The following is a 19,410-nucleotide window of genomic DNA, read 5'->3' on the forward strand; positions in this document are numbered from 1 at the left end:
AATGGATGCCATGAGCAGAGGGTGGACATCACCCCCTGGCCAACATAAGATGGACAACAGGAAAGTGTACCAAACACTATTAAAGGGACGCTGGGTATAACACCCATAAGCCCACCCCCAACAATACACTTCCTCCAGGAGGCATTAGTTCCCATATCTCTTATCAGCTGGGAACCTAGCATTCAGAACACAAGTTTATGGGGACACCTGAATCAAACCACTACACTCCACTCCTGGCCTCCATAAACTGATAACCATCCATTAAAATGCAGTGCATTTAGTCCATCTTTTAAAAGTCCCCATAGTTTTTATCAATCCCAATGATGTTCAAACATCTCCATAATCCAAGGTCTTTTAACTGAGCCATAATACAAAAAAAAAAAAAAAAAAAAAAAAAAGTTGGGTGTGGTGGCACATGTCTTTAATCCCAGCACTTGGGAGGTAGAGATAGGAGGATCACCATGACTTTGAGGCCAGCCTGAGACTACATAGAGAACTCCAGATCAGCCTGGGCTAGATTGAGACCCTACGGTGGGGGCGGGGGGGGGGGACCATAATAGCACAGAATAAACATATTGTAAAAGATGGCATTGGGCATAGTGAAGAAATATTCAACCAATACAGGATTTAAAACAACAACCAAGGCATACATCAAACTCTATAGCTTCAAGTCCAGCAACTCTAGCCAGTGATCAATCTCAAAGTCTGATCATTCTAACCACTAATGTCTCTGGAGTTCCAATTCTGCCCCTCCAGTTAGGCTATTCACAGTCCTAGAAAACTTCATCTGGTGCTGGCAGCTCTCCCCAGCAGCCATCTTGTGGTCCTGGCATCTCTACTCGGTCTCCGCTGCAACCCATGGTCCATCCTCATGGCTCCATTGGGTCTCCATGCAGGCATCCAGAAAACCTGTTTCACACTGTCCATGGCCATTTCTAAAACACAAGACCATGTTGCAAATTCAGTGACCCTCTCTTTCCTGCATTTCTTAACACTCCATAATACCAGGTAGGGTGCCGACTTGTTAATCCAGGGGGAATAAAGAAGACTTTGATGCACAGGACACTCCTTGAGCATTCAGGTCCCTTCAAAAGACCACATTCTTTCTTTTGTCCCAATGCAGGGCAGCTGGCTTAATCTCAGTGGTTGTAATCTCTTACACAATTGCAGCTGAACAGCAGTTTTGGCCCAAAGATTTCATTTTTTTCTGTGCCATATCCCTGTGATCACATCAGTCTGTTTCTATACAAAGCAACCCTACACAAGTTCTCAAAAATGGCCTAACAGCAAGCCTCTCACACAAACTGCTCCTAGCCCAGTCCAGGCACAGCTCTTTCTCACCCTCACAAGCCAAACCTCACAGTTCTTACTGCATTCAGGTCTTGCAACTCTGACCAGAATAGTCCCTCAAGCTGTACTTATAGCACTGAAGGCATCTCTTAGGCCAGGGTTTCAAATCCTTCCACATTCCTCATGAAAATCAGCTCCAAAAGGTCAAAGCCACCCAGTCAGATGTCTAGCAGCAATCCCACTCCAGGTACCAACTTTACTGTTGCAGTCAGGTTTTCATTGCTGGCAGAAATCACACAACCAAGAGAAGCTTGTGGCAAAAAAAGGTTTATTTTGGCTTACAGACTGAGGGGAAGCTCCATGATGGCAGGGGAAAACGATGGAATGAGCGGAAGATGAGCATCACCCCCTGACCAACATATAAGGTGGACAATAGCAACAGGCAAGTGTGCCAAACACTGGCAAGGGGAAACTCGCTATAACACCCATAAGCCCGCCCCCAACAATACACTCCCTCCAGGAGGCATTAGTTCCCAAATCTCTTTATCAGCTGGGAACCTAACATTCAAAACACTTAAGTTTTTATTGGGGACACCTGAATCAAACCACAGGTATATTGTCATGTGTATGTTTTAAGAGAATCACCTGTGTTGACAAGTGAAAATACAATTCATTCTTGCTGCTGTGCAATACTGTTACACGCAGCAACAATTTTTATTTATTTTTTTATTTTTTTATTAGTTTTCTATTCAGCAAATACAGGCAGTTTGGTACCATTATTAGGCTCATCCGTGACCTACCCTCTCCCCAATGGCCCCTCCTTGTTGATGTATATGGGTCGTGCATTGTGGAGTTAGCCCACAGATATTGGTACGATAAATGTCTCTGCATATCGTGACCCAACATGTGGCTCTGACATACTTTCCGCCCCCTTTTCCGCAAAATTTCCCTGAGCCATGTTGGGTTCATTTTTGGTCTGCTTCAGTGCTGAGGTGTTGGGGGCCTCTGAGGCTCTGGCTCTCTGATTTGGTAGGCATTGATTTTTCTCTGTGTTGGTCTCCTTCCCCCTTGTGCTGGTATCCGGTTCATCAGGAAAACAGCACCCTTGCTTGTTTTGCCAATTTTCCTTAGTTTCAGTCGGGGCCTTTTTGAGGTATGATGGGGTGGTGGCTCTCTCCTTACGATCTGCATCTATCTGAAAAAGAGAAGCAGAATCTCCAATGGAGAGTAAGTTAGCAACAGGACAAATGAGATAATCCTTACTTTTTTAATACAGAGTTTAATAGGTATAGGCCCTCTTATACCCCATGATTGATGGTAGCTTGATATTGGAGAGTGGGCTTATGTTTGGATATGGTTCTGACTTGTTTCCCAGCTCCAGCTATGGGTCCCGCACCACTGAGGGGATCAGTTAGCCAAATCAAGAGTAGTTGGTTCCCCACCATGGCTGTGTGCCACTATTGCACTTGTGTGGGCATCACAACAGGTTATTTGTTGCTAAGTAGGTTAGACCATGAGTTGCTTGGACAGGTATTGGTCATTTCCCCCATTCGCCCATGTAGCACCTTCTGGCGCTAGACATGCTGACTGTCTGGGGAATGACTCTCTCCTGGCCTCCAGCCATGCTGTTCCATTTTCCGTGTCAGCTGCATATGGTGTATTCAGCAATAGGGTCTTACCACTAACCTTTGGTGGGTCATCAAGTACTCTGACAGAAATCTGTCATTCTTTTAGGAAACCTTGTAGGTTTCTCTAATCAAAAGCTCATTGTGGATGATAGCCCCACAGCAACAATTTTTAAAAGTAAATAGGAGCTGGAGAGATGGCTTAGTGGTTAAGGCACTTGCCTGCAAAGCCTAATGACCTAGGTTTGATTCTCCATTACCCACATAAAGCCAGATGTGGTGGTATATGCATCTGGAATTTGTTTGCAGCAGCTGGAGACCCTAGCATGCCCAAAAATAGCTGAGCATGGGGGCACACACCTTTAATCTCAGCACTTGGGAGGTAGAGATAGAAGGGTTGTCATGAGTTCAAGGGCCCCCTGAGACTACATAGTGAATTCCAGGTCAGACTGAGCTAGAGTGAGATCCTACCTAGAAAAACAAAAATAAAATAAAATTTTAAAAATAAAAGTAAAGTAAAAAGATTTTAAGGCTGGAGATAAGGCTCAGCAGTTAAAAAGGCACTTGCTTGCAAAGCCTGATGACCTGGGTTCATTTCCCCATGTCCATGTAAATCCAAATACAAAAAGTGGTGCATGTGTCTAGAGTTTGTTTGCAGTGGCAGGAGGCCCTGAAACACCTATACTTAATCTGTCTCTCCTCTTTCTCTGTCTCAAATATGTATGCATACACATACACATAAAGATTATTAAAAGGCTTGATTCTGAAAGTATCTGAGGTTAAGCAAGGCACAGTGGGTAGGTCTTTCAGCATTCTGTAGACTTCAAAGCAGAGAGGAGGAAACAATGGAGATGGGCTGGATTAAAACACTGACTGGTTTGGCAGCTGAGCAGCCTGAGATTAAAATAACCTTTTGGGGGCCTGGACTTGCCTGTGTGCTCCCATGGGAGTCTGTCTCTCTGGGGAGAGACCTCACATTGTTGACTTCAGGACCACCGAAGCGTGTTTACTTAGCTGCTTGGTTTGCAGCATGTTGGTGTGTGGCCAAAGCAGGCTTAGGGAAATTGTAGTGATCTGGTCATTTTAAAAAAGAAATAAACAAATGACCAGATCCTGTGTGACAGAATTGTTTTAAATACTCTTCTAACACACTGAAGCTATAAGTCGCCCACCTGATAAATGTCAGTCACAGCTTTGTCCAGCCCAGCCCTTGACCTCAACACTTCACAAACCTAAGCTCCTCTCCCCTGCTCTCGAGACATCCGAGGGAAATCTCAATAGTCTCCAGGTCTCTTCCTTCTGTACTTGGGGTGCTTTTTGAAAAGTGAGACTTGTCCATAGTAAGGGCTATTTTCCCATGGCACACAGGTCTGTGGAGCTGGCCATCAGTCCCCCACCACTGATGAAAGGCCGCTGCTAAGTGAACTCAAAGAACATAAGGACCAGTTGCAGTGCTTCATCAGAGTGACCAAGGGCCCGTTTTTCTCTTTTCCCCTCCTCCTTCCCATGGCTCCCAGGCTGCCAGTAAAACCAGCTGCATCCAGCCTGGAAACCCGTTTGAAAAGATTTTCAGATTGTGGGCCTCTGTTGCCTCCAGCTTGCAGATTCAGCTCTTTCTGTCTCTGCCCTTACACAACCACGTCCTCCTGAGTGGTCAGCCACTAACAGACCCTTCTCTCTACTCAGGCTATGACTTCTGCCAGGTCCTGCAGTGGTTTGCCGAGCGGGTTGACAGAATCATCCTGCTCTTCGATGCTCACAAACTGGACATCTCAGATGAGTTCTCAGAGGCCATCAAGGCCTTCCGGGGCCAGGATGACAAGATCCGCGTGGTCCTGAACAAGGCTGACCAAGTGGACACACAGCAGCTGATGCGGGTCTATGGGGCCCTCATGTGGTCCCTGGGGAAGGTCATCAATACGCCTGAGGTGCTGCGCGTCTACATTGGCTCCTTCTGGGCACAGCCCCTACAGAATACAGACAATCGCCGCCTCTTTGAGGCTGAGGCACAGGACCTCTTCAGAGACATTCAGAGCCTGCCCCAGAAGGCTGCAGTACGCAAACTCAATGACCTTATCAAGAGAGCGAGGCTGGCCAAGGTAAGCAGGGGAGGGCAGGTCATAAGCTGGAGCCAATAAGATCCCTTCATGTGGTGCTTAGGAGCATTCAGTATACCAGCCAGTGGTACAAAGCCCTGAGCATGTAGCTGGTGCACAAGGTGGGATCAGTCAGAGCACTTACCACATGGAAACCATTATACTAGGACGATGGGAGTATAACAAGCTGAACCTTGGAGAGGTGGCCTGTCTGAACCAGTAAGTACTGAGAGGCCACCACTAGTCACAATACACCTAAGGCTGAAAACAGTGTCATCACCTGGACAGAGGAGCCCTAGAGAATGCTAACCAGAAGCTTGCTCATTACGGCTGTGTGCACACTGTGAGCCCTGCGTGCGGACCTCAAAGCTTGTCCTCTCAGCAGCCCCTGTGGCATGTGCCCAACCAGGTGACCGGGTTATCTCTTGAGCCATCTCAGGCAGCACAGTAATGTCTCTGAGGAAACAAATGTACCTCATTCCTTCCAGAAAAATACAGGGGGAAATGTTCCTTGAGGGGCTGGGGAAATGGCTTAGTGGTTAAACACAAGCCTGATGATTCAGCTCCCCAGAACCCATGTCAAGCTGAATGTGTTCGTGGCACATGTGTCTGTAATCCCAACATGTCTACAGCAGTGGGTGACAGAATCAGGAGACTTTCCTAGAGCTCGAAGACCAGCTAGTCTGGCCTTTGCAGCACCAGGTGGAGAGGTGAGAGGAGACCCTGTTGGAAACAGAGAGCCAACACCTCAAAGTTGTCTTCCGTCTTCCACATGCCCATATACACACATACCCAAAAAAAGTTCTTTAAAATTTTGTGGATAGTTTATTAAAATCATTGTGCCCTAGTTCTAGAAACACCCACAGAGTCAATTCCTAATTTCTCCGGGGTCACCTATTCCATTAGTTGTAAAGCCAGAATTAAAAATTAGGATCTGTGGCTCCTGCCTGGAAACCTCATTTGGGCTACCCTACATCCGTTGTGCTTGGTCATAAAGTGAGATCATTTCCCCTCAATTGGTCTTCTGGTGGGGAAAAAAAGTTCCTTTCCACATCTCTCCTGCTTCACAGTGAGTGGTGTGTGGTGCGGCCTGAGTGCAGCCTGTGTGCTTGCTGGAGTCCCTCACCACTCACCACTGTGCCTCATTTAGTGCAGGCAGGCATAGCCTGAGCAGAGAGAGAAGGCTCAGAAAACCCCCTTGTTGCACAGTGGGAGCTGTCTGCTGACAGTGAGCACTTGCCTATATAGCATTGGTGTGGAAAGGAGGGTGACGAGATGCTTGTCCAGAAGAAGCAGGAAGGACTTCCCCAAGGGTCATGAGCTGTCTTGATCCTCAGCAGCTGTTTTCATGCCACTGTGTCATAGGAGATGAGTTCCTGATTGCCAGTGCCACATACACAGATGTCAACCTGCTGGGTTTCTTTCTACTCACCTTCTGTGCTTTTCTTCCTGGTTTTTCAAGGTAGGGTCTTACTGTAGCCCAGGCTGACCTGGAATTCACTATGTAGCCTCAGGGTGGCCTCCAATGCACAGTGATACTCTTACCTCTGCCTCTTGAGTGCTGGGATTAAAGGCATGAAACACCATACCCAGCTCTACCCACCTTCTATCCCAGGGCACACGCACACATTCCTCCTATGTCCCTCAGCCAACTTGAGGTCACACTGTGTTGTGATTCACAGTTCTCTATCCTTTCTTCCTGGCAAAAGCTGCTTCCTCTCCAGAACTACAGAGCACTCTTGTTAAAGTCCTAAAAGGCAGTCCTGCTAACTAGGTTGTGAAGCCACTTTCTTCAGTTCTCCTGAAGGGATTTCTCCCTGGCACTTGCCCTGGGAATAATGCTTGGTGGTAGGAAGTATGGTTTTGCCCATTCAGTGAACCTTTGGCATGTGGTATTTCTCTTCTCCAGCTGGTTCAACTATACTTAAATCTTCAGTGTTTGTAACAGCCCACATGACTTTATAATCAACACTAGTAGCTTCTGTAATCATTGCAAATTTCAAGGCTCTTTGCTTGTTTGTTTGTTTGTTTTTGGCTCTTTGAGATATAGGGTCTCACTCTAGCCCAGGCTGATCTCTGGAATTCACTATATTGTCTCAAGCTAGCCTTGAACTCCTGAGTGCTAGGATTAAAGATGTATGCCATCATGCCTTACTCAAGGGCTTTTTTGAAGCTATCCTTTAATGTCCATAGACATTTCTAATTTGCCAGTCATTACTGGTGACACACACCTTCAATCTCAGCACTCGGGAGGCACAGGTAGGAGGATGGCTGTGAATTCCAGGCCACCCTGAGACTACATAGTGAATTCCAGGCCAGCCTGAGTTAGAGTGTGACCCTATCTTAAGAAGCTAAAATGCAATAATAATAATAACAACAACAAGGGCTGGAGAGATGGCTTAGCAGTTAAGGCACTTGCCTCCAAAGTCTTAAGGACCCAGATTTGATTTTCCATGACCCATGTAAGCCAGATGCACAAGGTGAAGTAGACATCTGGAGTTCATTTGCAGCAACTAGAGGCCCAGATACACCCATTCTCTCTCTGCCCCTCTCCCTTGTTCTCTCTCTTTCAAATAAGTAAATAAATAAAAAGTGTTTTAAAAAATTTTAAATAAGGAAGTCAGGTGTGGTGGTGCATGCCTTTAATCCCAGTACTTGGGAGGCAGAGGTAGGAGGATCACCATGAGTTCGAGGCCACCCTGAGACTACATGGTGAATTCCAGGTCAGCCTGGGCTAGAGTGAGAACATACCTTGAAACACCCCAAAAAAAACACAGGCTGGAGAGATGGCTTAGCGGTTAAGACGTTTGCCTGCAAAGCCAAAGGATCCCCATTCGATTCTCCAGGACCCGTGTAAGCCAGATGTACAAGAGGGCGCATGCATCTGGAATTTGTTTGCAGTGGCTGGAGGCCCTGGTGTGCCCATTCTCTCCCTCTCTGTCTCTCTCAGATAAATATTAATAATAATAATGATAATAATAATAATGAAAACACAGGAGCAGAGAAGGGGCTGAAGGGCTAAGCACCACAGTCATGGAGCTTCCCTGCCATCCCTGAGCACTGGCCTCTGGGCAGCCAGCATGACCTGGGTTTAGCAAGGCACAAAATGCCTCTGTTCTGGCACTGAATAATGAAAACCCTTGTGCGGATGTGGGCTTGGGGTGGGTGGATGGCCAGACTTGCTGAGCTTACTTATAGGAAAAAGAAAAACTGGCCTTTTTTTCCTTCTTCCTAAGAATAGTATCTGGCTTGTTCCTTTTCACAAAGGAAAACGATTGCAACACAGATCTCAGCCCTGATAGCACGAGGGGTGGCATGATGCTGAGCAGCCTCAGCTGGGTGAGCAGCAGAGTGGGTACAGTAACCTAAGCCCTAACATGACACTCACGCTTCCCACCTGCAGTGTCTTTTTTCTTTTGGCTTGGCCTGTTTTTCTGTGATGCTGCTTCAACTGAGGGTTTGCACACACCAAGTGGATGCTCTACTGAGCTACCTGTCAGCCCTCCATCTGCAGGATTTTCCCCCATTTGTGAGCTTGCTTTTTTTTCCACATCCTATTTATTTGAGAGAGAGAGGTGGGGGCAGCAGAAGATAGAGAATGGCCACACCAGGGCCTCTAGCCACTGCATACAAACTCCAAACACATGCAACCACCTTGTGCATCTGGCTTACATGGCTACTGGGGATTGAACCTGGATCTTTAGGCTTTGTAGGCAAGTGTCTTAACCACTAAGCCATCTCTCTAGCCCTGGGCTTGATTTTTTGTTAAAAGAACAAGGAGCCAGGCTGGAGAGATGGCACAGTGGTTAAGGCACTTGCCTGCAAAGCCTAACAAGCCAGGTTCAATTCCCCAGTGCCCACATGAAGCCAGATACACAAAGGGGTATGTGGTGGTTTGATTCAGCTGTCCCCATAAACTTAGGTGTTCTGAATGCTAGGTTCCCAGCTGATGCAAATGTAGGAACTGACATCTGGAGGCAGTGTATTATTGGGGGCAGGCTTATGGGTGTTATAGCCAGTTTCCCTTTGCCAGTTTTGGGCACACTCTTCTGTTGTTGTGGTCCACCTTACTTTGGCCAGGGAATGATATACACACTCTGCTCATGCCATCATTTTTCCCTGCCATCATGGAGCTTCCCCTTGAGCCTGTAAGCCAAAATAAACCCTTTTTTCCCACAAGCTGCTCTTGGTCGGGTGATTTCTGCCAGCAATGCGAACCAGACTACAACATGGTGCATGCATCTGGAGTTCGTTTGCAGTGGCTGGAGACCCTGGTGTACCCATTCTTTCTCTTCTCCCCCCTCTGTCTGCTTGAAAATTATCTTTTTATATTATTATATTTTTTTGAGGTAGGGTCTGACTCTAGCTCAGGCTGACCTGGAATTCACTATGTAGTCTCAGGGTGTCCTCAAACTCATGGCAATTCTCCTACCTCTGCCTCCCAGACCTGGGATTAAAGGTGTGTGCCACCACGCCTGGCATTAAAGAACAAGGAGCCACCTGAGTTTTTTCTGTGGATTGTTCGTATTTCCTAAACCTGTTTTGTTTTCGTGCATTTATCTTTCTCTTGTCTCAGTGTTTCTTTTGCAGCCACAAATGCTCCAGAAGCCCCACATGCTGAGTGTTATTTGTAAGTTTGATCCTATTAATGCCTCTTTCCCTGCTTCACACATGAGACCTGATATACTCAGAAGGCTTAACTAACTTACTGTATTCACGGTCTGCAAACAAGATGTGCGTTTAACGCAGGCAGTTAGACTGCTTAGTCCAGAGGTACTCACTTGCAGTCCAAACCAGACAACATCTGCAGTAGCATCTTATATACATCTTCACTTGTTGGATTCATCTGCTGTCCTCTTTATTCCAGAAAGTTCTCTATCCACAGAAAGACGACAAAGTTGAGAGGTTTATAGGGATATTTGCTGGGGATGTTGCTCAGTTGGTTGAATGTTCACCTAGCAGTATACAAAGCCCTGAGTTCTACCCCCAGCACCAGATGAAATGACATAGTGGTGCATGCCTGTAATCCCAGCACTCAGAAAGTCGGGGCAGGAGAATCAGAAGTTTAAGGTCATCTTTGGCTACACATAGCTGGTTCTAAGGCCAGCCTAAAAACCTAAAAAAGTCTAAACAGGGGCTGTAGTGTGGCTTAACAGCTAAGGTGCTTGCCTGCAAAGCCTAAGGACCCAGGTTCAATTCCCCAGTACCCCAGGTAAGCCAGATGCACAAGGTGGCACATGTATCTGGAGGCCCAATCTCTCTCTCGATCTATCTGCCTCTATCTCGTTTGTAAATAAATAAGTAAAATATTTTTTTAAAATCTAAATAGGGTACTTTTTTGTTGTGTTTTAGTTTTGGTTTTTTGAGATAGGGTCTCACTCTAGCCCAGGCTGACCTAGAATTCACTCTGTCATCTCAGGGTGGCCTCAAACTCACGGCGTTCCTCCTACCTCTGCCTCCTGAGTGCTGGAAGTAAGGGTATATGCCACCACACCCAACAAGAAGACATTTTGAAAACAGGAAAGGATAAATTTTCAGATGTCACCTAAAAGGTGGTAGATCTGAGTCAGCTGATGTAGTTCAGTTGCTTATAGAATTTGTGGCTCATCTGTGGAAGGTGTGTCCTCATTTTATTTATGTATTGCCTGTGACTCCAGAGAGGAGGTTTGCCATTTCTTCTATGGGTTTAACATCTGCAGTGATTCTATCTATGTAGAATAGCACAAGCTGGAAACAACCCAATATTCCAACCACACAGTGGAATACTACTTAGGGATGAGAAGGTAGACATAATGTAACATGGAGAAATCACAGTGGACCAGCTTGCTCAGGGAGCGTCTACCCACCCTCACTCCTCTTCCCACTCAGATCTCTTCTGCGCGGACACTGTGAAATGAGCATAAAGCCACTTTCCCATGCTACTCAGTCATGGACTTACCGGTGCGGTCATCAGTTTTATGTTTACATCTAAAAATGGCCAATCAAAACAGTGATGGTACACACCTGTAATCCCAGTGTTTAGGAGATTGAGGCAGGAGGATCACAAGCTCAAAGCTTATTGGTACTGCATAACCACATAGCAAAACCCTGTCTTTAAAAAGCAAAGGCTAGAGCTGGAGAGATGGCTTAGCGATTAAGCACTTGCCTATGAAGCCTAAGGACCCCGGTTTGAGGCTCGATTCCCCAGGACCTGCATTAGCCAGATGCACAAAAGGGTGCACGTGTCTGGAGTTCATTTGCTGTGGCTGGAAGCCCTGGCGCGCCCATTCTCTCTCTCTTTCTCACTGCCTCTTTGTCTGTCGCTCTCAAATAAATAATAATAGACAACAATAAATAAATAAATAAATAAGCATGGGCTAGGGCTGGAGAAATGGCTTAGCAGTTGTAGCAGAGAGCTTCAGGTTCACTGAGATGAACTTTCAGACCAGGCACAATTATGGAGGAAGGGATTTATTGAAGCTTACAGATCCAGGGGAAGTTCCATAATGGCAGAAGAAGCTGGCCTGCCTTCACAGGCCCAAGCAGAGAGAAAGAAGTACAAGCCTCAAGGTCAAAAGCCACAGCACACTTCAGGAACTCCAGCTAGGCACACTTTGCATATCTTTAGATTGAAATTGGAAACCTACCACCACACCTTAAGATCACCCAGTGACATTGCCTCCAGCCAGGTAGCCAGCAGATGCAAACTACAAACAATAAGGAACTGAATATATTGGGGGCCATCTATTCTATTCAAACCACCACAGCGGTTAAGGCACTTGCCTGCAAAGCCAAAGGACCCAGGTTTAACTGTCCCAGAACCCATATAAGCCAGATGCACGAGGCAGTGCACACATCTGGAGTTGGATTGCAATGGCTGGAGGCCCTGGTGTGTCAGTTCTCTCTCTCGCTCACTTTCTCGCTTACTCTCTCTCATTAAAAAAAAAAAAAAAAAAAAAAAATATATATATATATATATATATATATATATATATATATATATATAAAAACCGGGCGTGGTAGCGCATGCCTTTAATCTCAGCACTCAGGAGGCAGAGGTAGAAGGATTGCCATGAGTTTGAGGCCACCCTGAGACTACAGAGTGATTTCCAGGTCAGCCTGAGCTACAGTGAGACCCAACTCAAAAAAGAAAAAAAAAATACGCAAACACTATCATTAAAATGAACAAATTAAGGAAATTTACTCATGAAGGTTTCAATCATCTTTTGGAGATAGATGAACAAAAGGGAGAAACATTCAGTGTCAGGCCCTACCCTTTGAAACACTTTGCCCAAGACTAGAAAATGTGGGATGGAGAGATGGCTTAGTGGTTAAGGCACTTCCCGCAAAGCCAAAGGACCCAGGTTCAATTCCCTTGGACCCACGTAAGCCAGATGCAAAAGATGGCGAATGCATCTGGAGTTCATTTGTAGTAGCTTGAGGCCCTGGTACTCCTCTCCCTCTTTCTCTGCCTCTCTCAAATAAATAAATAAATACTTTTTAAAATTTGAGCTGGAGAGATTGCTTAGTGGTTAAGGCACTTGCCTGTTGAGCCTAAGGACCCAGGTTCAATTCTCCAGGTCCCACATAAGCAGATGTACAAGGTAGTGTGTGTGTCTGGAGTTTGTTTGCAGAGGCCCTGACACACCCATTTTCTCCCTCTCTCTTCCTCTTCTCTCTCTCTGTCTCAAATAAATAAACTTTAAAAATAAAAAAAAAAATTAAAGATGAGGAAATGTTTCCAACAGAAAATGAGAGAAGAGAGCTCAATTGTTTTCAGGGCTCACTGTAGTTCTGTGCAATGTAGTTTGATTTTTAAGATGTATTTTCCTCTTAGTCATGGAGTTTGCTGAACCTGGCTTTTCCTGTTTGTGCTGTCAGAATCCTTCTGTGGAGGAGGAGGTAGAACCAAGCTAAAGTGTGTGAGAATCATTGTTCTTTGTATAATGACGAACCCTTTAATGTCTATTCATCCAGGAACTCTAAAAATAGCTCCATCAGCATCCAGAGCTACTGTGGATGTCAGCACTTGAGCCCATGTATGGAAGCTTGTCTCTGAAGGCTGACTTCGGATGCCTCTGTGGGCCCCCTTGAGTCCCCTTTAAGGTTGTTAGTTTTGTGTGCCTTTGTGCCAACTTTAATCTGAACTGAATAACAAACCTTTGCTTAGAAGAAATGGTTAGGCCGCTTTTCTCTGTCTCTCTCTCAGTCTCATAGTCCTATTCCCCTAGGAGTTTACCTTTTGGAATTTTGATTCATTTATTGAATTTTGTTTTGTTTTGTTTTTCAAGATAGGGCTTCCCAAGTACTGGCATTAAAGGCATGCACCATCACGCCTGGCCATCTATTAAATTTTGTTTTATTTTTAATTTTTACATGTATATAATGTGACTTTGTATTGTTGTTGTTTCAAGCAGAGTTTCACTTTAGCCCAGGCTAGCCTTGAACTAACAACAATCCTCCTACCTCAGCCTCCCAAATGCCAGGATTAAAGGCATGTGCCACCACACCCAGAATGACGTACTTAACCTTCTTTATTAATTTATTTTGAGATAAAGTCTCACTCTGTAGTACAGGCAGGCCTGCAACCCATGGCAGTCCTCCTGCTTCATTCTCTCAAAGGCTAGAATTGCAGGCATGGGTCACCAGGCCCAGCATTAACTTAATTTTTGGTATTACCATAAACCACTTTGAAAATGTGCTAATACCCCAGTTCCAGATTCTCTGCAAGTTCCTTGCTAGACTAACAGAAATGCAGGTCTCCAGCAGGTTGTGTTGTATGAGTTTGCGGAAGGGTGGTGTGATGTACGCCTGCCTCCCAGCCTGCTTTGCCCGAGCCAGCGAACCACATCCACACACCCATTCACACTCCAGCCCTCCCTGCACCTTCCATGGCCATGTGGGGCCAAACGGTGCATCTCTACAGCATGCGCATCACCAGGCACATTTAGAGATCTGTATCAGAGTACATGTGAACTACAAATAAATCCATATAGATCTAGAAAGGGCCAGTCATCCCTTTCTGCCCATTGAGTTATTAGCCTACAGAAAATTAACATTTTATCCATTGGACTTACTCTCAACCATCACCATTAGAAAACTTGAGGCACTTGGGAGACAGAGGTAGGAGGATCACTGAGTTTGAGGCCAGCCTGGAACTACAGAGTGAATTCCGGTCAGCCTGGCCTAGGGTGAGACCCTACCTTGGAAAGAAAAAAGAAAACTTTCCTAATTTTTCACAGGAAAAGGATGAATTAAACAAGTATGTTGAAGAGCCCCCAGGAGGTCAGTGTCATTCATTGTGAGTTAAGCACCTTGGACACAAATTCATTACATTATTTAAATACAGAGATTATTAATTATTCAGTAAGAATTAAATAGCTGGGAACCTGCAGGCATTATCTCCCCTCCAAGTGTTGACCTTTGCCTAACAACTAATAACTAGTAGCACTTACACTAATTTTATTTATTTATTTTGGTTTTGGTTTTTCAAGGTAGGGTCTCACTCTAGCTCAGGCTGACCTGGAATTTACTATGGAGTCTCAGGGTGGCTTTGAACTCACAGCAATCCTCCTACCTCTGTCTCCCGAGTGCTGGGATTAAAGGCGTGTGGCCACCAGGCCCAGCTATACTAATTATTTTAACATTTTTTATTTGAGGTAGGATGGGTACAAAACAAACTCCAGATGCATGTGCCACCTTGTGCATCTGGCTTTTCATGGGTACTGGGGAATTGAACCTAGGTCCTTAGGCTTTGCAGGCAAGTGCCTTCGCTACTAAGCCATCTCTCCAGCCCTGTACTCTATTTTACAGACAAAGTGCACTCAAGTACCTGACTTCATATTTGCATAGTAACTTATGCAGTAAACATTGTCATTTCCCATTTGTGGATGAGCAAGCTGAGGCCGGAAGGAGATGGCTCCCAGCTACGGATAGACCACCAGGGGGGCACTGAGCTGTCTTGTCCTCCCCTCCCTCCTCCTCCTCTTCAGCTCTCTTCTCTTTGCTGTTCCCCTTCTTTGTTAGCTTTCTCTCATAAAGAGCAAGAGGTCTCAACTGCTCCTTTCACAGGGCTCATCACCAGGTTTGGTCCTGACCCACACGCTGTTTTGGAGAGGCATCTTTGACACAGAAGGGAAGAGTAAGCTTTTGAAGTTGACTGCGGAAGCCACCTTGCCTGTCCCTTGTGTTTACCAGGCGTCTTTAGAAAGTGGCGCGGTACTTCCTGCTAAAGAATGTAGACTCTCCCCGTACTAATATGTGGACTAGTGTCTGTGGACTGTGACAAACCTGGGTTTTGGTGTGGGTAAAGGGAGAGTAAATGGCACCTCCATTTCCCAGATTCCAATTCCCGGAGAATTGAAAATGGTCAGAAATCAAGTTCCACATCAGTTTTTCAAAGGATTATTTTAGATTTTCAGTAACTTTGGAAAGAATTTTGTCTCATACCCATTGAAAGTGACTAGTTTTGCCAGGACAGGAATGAGGCAGTTGGAGGCCAGCCCAGTTCCACATCTCCCCACAAGATAGATGACCCTGAAGAAGTCACACAAATTTCCAGGAACCAAGAATTAAATTAGTCTCTTCCAGAATCGATATTCTGGGATTCCAGGAGTTACACAATTTACTACATAGCCTGATAAGGATCTTAAAGTTGGGGTCCATGTATTAAATCAGACCCCGTCATAGGACACCCCAAAAGTGATGAGGTGTGCAGCCACAAAGAGGCAGCCCCCCTGAGAGACTTCTACCGAACAAATAAATGGAACTTCCTACCAGTGGAAATTGGGGCTGAGAACACCATGAGGTCACCCACGGGCCGAGACCGCCCCACAGGTAGGAGGCAGGTAAGACCTAGTGCAGGGTGGCCGCTTCAGCGCACTTGAGGCCTGGAGGCCTAAGGTGAGGCGCAGTCAGTGGAGAGGTGTAACAGGTACAAGTCGCCTGAGCCCAGGAGTCGGGAGCAGGGAGCTCATTTCAGTGAGCCAGGGGCTGGCGTTGTGGGGAAGAAGCAGGCTGGCATCTGATACGCACCTCACATAGGTGACTTAGGGACCCCTACACAGTCCCGGTAGCTGCCCCAGACCTGGTCTCTGGAAGGGGTAGGGGGCCTCAAAAGCCCCTGTGGGGCTGGAGAAATGCTGCTAACTCCTGGAATTGTAAATGATACATTCCCAATAGATTGGATATTTTTGAGAATCTTGTAAATACCATGTGTTTGCTGTTGACAAGTAAACAAAGTGGCTAGTTACAGAAATGGTGGCACACGCCTTTAATCCCAGCACTCAGGAGGCATCAGAGCTTCTTAAGCTTTGTCTCCTCATTACCTTTTGCCTGAAGAGTGTTGATTTATTTATTTATTTTTGCTACACACATGCACACATGTGGGGGGGGGTCAATCCTCCAGGGTCTCTTGCCACTGCAAACATATCTTTTTATGTGATTTATTTATTTGTTTATTTAAGAGAGAGCGGCAGATAGAGAGAGGGAAAATGGATGCATAAAACCTCTAGCCACAGCTCATGGAACACCACCTTTTGTATGTGGCTTATGTAGGTACTAGGGAATTGAACCTGGGTCCTTAGGTTCGCAGGCAAGCACCTTATCTGCTAAGCCATCTCTCTATTCCCCTTTGCTGCTGCTTTTTAAAATTCTTTTTCATTTTAGCCATTGCAAACAAACAATGGTCCAGCTTTATGTGGGTGGATGGGGAATTGAACCCAGCCTGGCAGGCTTTACAAGCAAGTGCCTTTAACTGCTGAGTCATCTCCCAGCCCTGCCTGAGAGTCACTATGAGACTCTAGCTATATAGTAACATGATGGGAATAAGACAGTGATATGTAGGCTATAAATGAATTCCCCGAGGGCCATACTGATCTTAGTAAAGGGGGATTTGATAAAAGACACTGCAAGAAAGCTGGGCATGGTGGCGCATGCCTTTCATCCCAGTACTCAGGAAGCAGAGGTAGGAAGATCACCATGAGTTCGAGGCCACCCTGAGACTACATAGTGAATTCCAGGACAGCCTGGGCTAGAGTGAAACTCTATCTCAAAAAACCAAAAGAAAGAAAGAGACGACTACAAGAGACACAGTGAGCAAGTTAGCAGAGAAGCAGTCATGCCACACTGAGCTTTATAGGGTGGGACACTCTTCGTATCTGGATGGTTGCGTGGACAACTCGTTATTTTGCTGAGGAATAAGTTTTACAGGGTGGGTTGTTTCTTTTAGGAACTATTTGTGCAAGGCAGTCATGTGTCACTAGGGGTCAAATTTCTGATGATTTGAGCTTGTTCACTAAAGAGTAGAATTCTCTACAGTGGTGTCAGGATGCCTAAGATAGATTTTAAAAGCCATCTTTGTTATAAAAAACTAAGCCGAGCGTGGTGGCGCATGCCTTTAAGCCCAGCACTCAGGAAGCAGAGATAGGAGGATCGCTGTGAATTCGAGGCCACTCTGAGGTTGCACAGTGAACTCCAGGTCAGTGTGGGCTAGAGTGAGACCCTACCTCAAAAAAAAAAAAAAAAAACCTGCAAACTGATGAGATGGTGTGCTTATTTATTTTTACATAAATGTTTAAATCATGGCTGAGTAGTTGATACTGTAGGACCTTCAGTATTTTACAGAGTTGATCAATATTTTTGTTTTTGTTTAAATATTTTTAAATTTATTTTTATTCGGGGTGGGGAGAAAGAGAGAATGAGCGCACCAGGGCCTTCAGCCACTGCAAACAAACTCCAGACACATGCTTCACCTTGTGCATCTATCTGTCTTACATGGGTCCTGGGGAATTGAACCTGGGTCCTTTGGCTTCACAGGCAAACACCTTAACCGTTAATCCATTTCTCTAGCCCTGTTTGTTTGTTGTTTGGGGTAGTCTTACTTAGCTCAGGCTGACCTGAAATTCACTGTGTAATCCCAGGCTGGCCTCAAACCCACATTGATCCTCCTCCCTCTGCCTCCCAAGTGCTTGATTAATATTTTGATTAATCAGTGCTGAATGTCATGTCACATTCAGTACGAAATGGCAGAAGTTAAAGGAAATCCCAGTGCCAAGGTTGGGATACCTCCCAATGCATTGTTGGTCAGGGAGGCTCCCTGAAGTCCCTAAAAAATATTACAAGCTATTGAAAAGGAACTAGATTGTGAGACCTTGTTGATAAAAACACCGCATGCTTCAGTTGTAGGACACTGAGAAACCAGGCTAGAGCTAACCTGGAAGCCACCTTCCTCCCTGCTGACTAGTGTCATAGTACGCATGTGGAGGATGAAGGACAACTTTGAGGAGTCTGTACTCACCGTTTTTGAGACAGGCTCTCGCTGCACTAACAGACTGCCAGACTGAATCAGGAGCTTCGCATCTCCTGGCCGCTCCTCCCAGTGTCGTAGGCACATTTGCCGTCACAGATGCACGCACCACTTTGCGTGCTGCTTTATGTGGCTGCTGGGGAATTGAGCCTGGACCAGCAGGCTTTGTAAGCAAGTTCCTTTAATCCCTGAGCCATCTCCTTGGCCCCTCAAACACTTTTTTAAAAAAATTACATTTGGGCTGGAGAGATGGCTTAGCAGTTAAGGCACTTGGCTGCAAAGCCTAACAACCCAGTTTCAGTTGCCCAGTGTCCACGTAAAGCCAAATGAACTAAGTGGTACATGCATCTGGAGTTCCTTTGAAGCAGCTGGAGGCTCTGGTTCACCCATTCTCTCTGTCTCTGTGTTTTCTACTTCTCTGTGCTTGCAAATAAATAAATATATTTTAGGGGAAAAAAAATACATTGTAAACGTGCTTACCAATTTAGAGGGTTCTTTTATGGCTTATTGAAACAGCGATTCTTGGGCTGGAGAGATGGCTTAGCAGTTAAGGCACAGGACCCAGGTTCAATTCCCCAGTACCCAAGTGAAGCCAGATGCACAAGCTAACACATGTGTCTGGAGTTTACTTGCAGTGACCAGAGTCCGTGGCATGCTCATTCTCTATCTGGCCCCCCTCAAGTAAATAAACTATTTTTTAAAAGTTAAAAAAGGGCTAGAGAAATGGTTTAGCAGTTAAGGTGCTTGCCTGCAAAGCCTAAGGACCCTCGTTCAACTCTCCAGATCCCACATAAGTCAGATGCACAAGGTCACACATGAACACTAGGTGGCACAAGTATCTGGAGTTTGATTACAATGGCTGAGGCCCTGGCATGCCAATACATTCTTTCTCTCTCATATAAAATTTTTTTAAAGCTAAAAAAAAAAAAGAAAGAAAGAAATAGCAATTCTTTGATATTTACATGCTGAGGAATGGCAGTAGGAAAATATTTAAAATCTTTGTTTTAGGGCTGGAGAGCTGGCTTAGCAGTTAAGGTGCTTGCCTGCAAAGCCAAAGGACCTCAGTTCGACTACCTAGGACCCACATAAGCCAAATACACAAAGGGGCGCACGC

The 19,410-nt window shown here is 45.6% G+C and overlaps 1 protein-coding gene across 1 annotated transcript in view; it reads left to right on the top strand.

Annotated features, from left to right (window-relative positions):
• Nucleotides 1-19,410, top strand: part of Ehd4 (EH domain containing 4) — a 110,746-nt gene that overhangs the window by 78,547 nt on the left and 12,789 nt on the right. The window contains exon 4 of the mRNA XM_004660892.2: nt 4,602-5,014. Within this exon, the coding sequence (XP_004660949.1) occupies nt 4,602-5,014 (413 nt within the window). The remainder of the gene's footprint in view (nt 1-4,601; nt 5,015-19,410) is intronic.

Source organism: Jaculus jaculus, chromosome 8 (assembly GCF_020740685.1).
Source record: "Jaculus jaculus isolate mJacJac1 chromosome 8, mJacJac1.mat.Y.cur, whole genome shotgun sequence".
NCBI lineage: Eukaryota > Metazoa > Chordata > Mammalia > Rodentia > Dipodidae > Jaculus > Jaculus jaculus.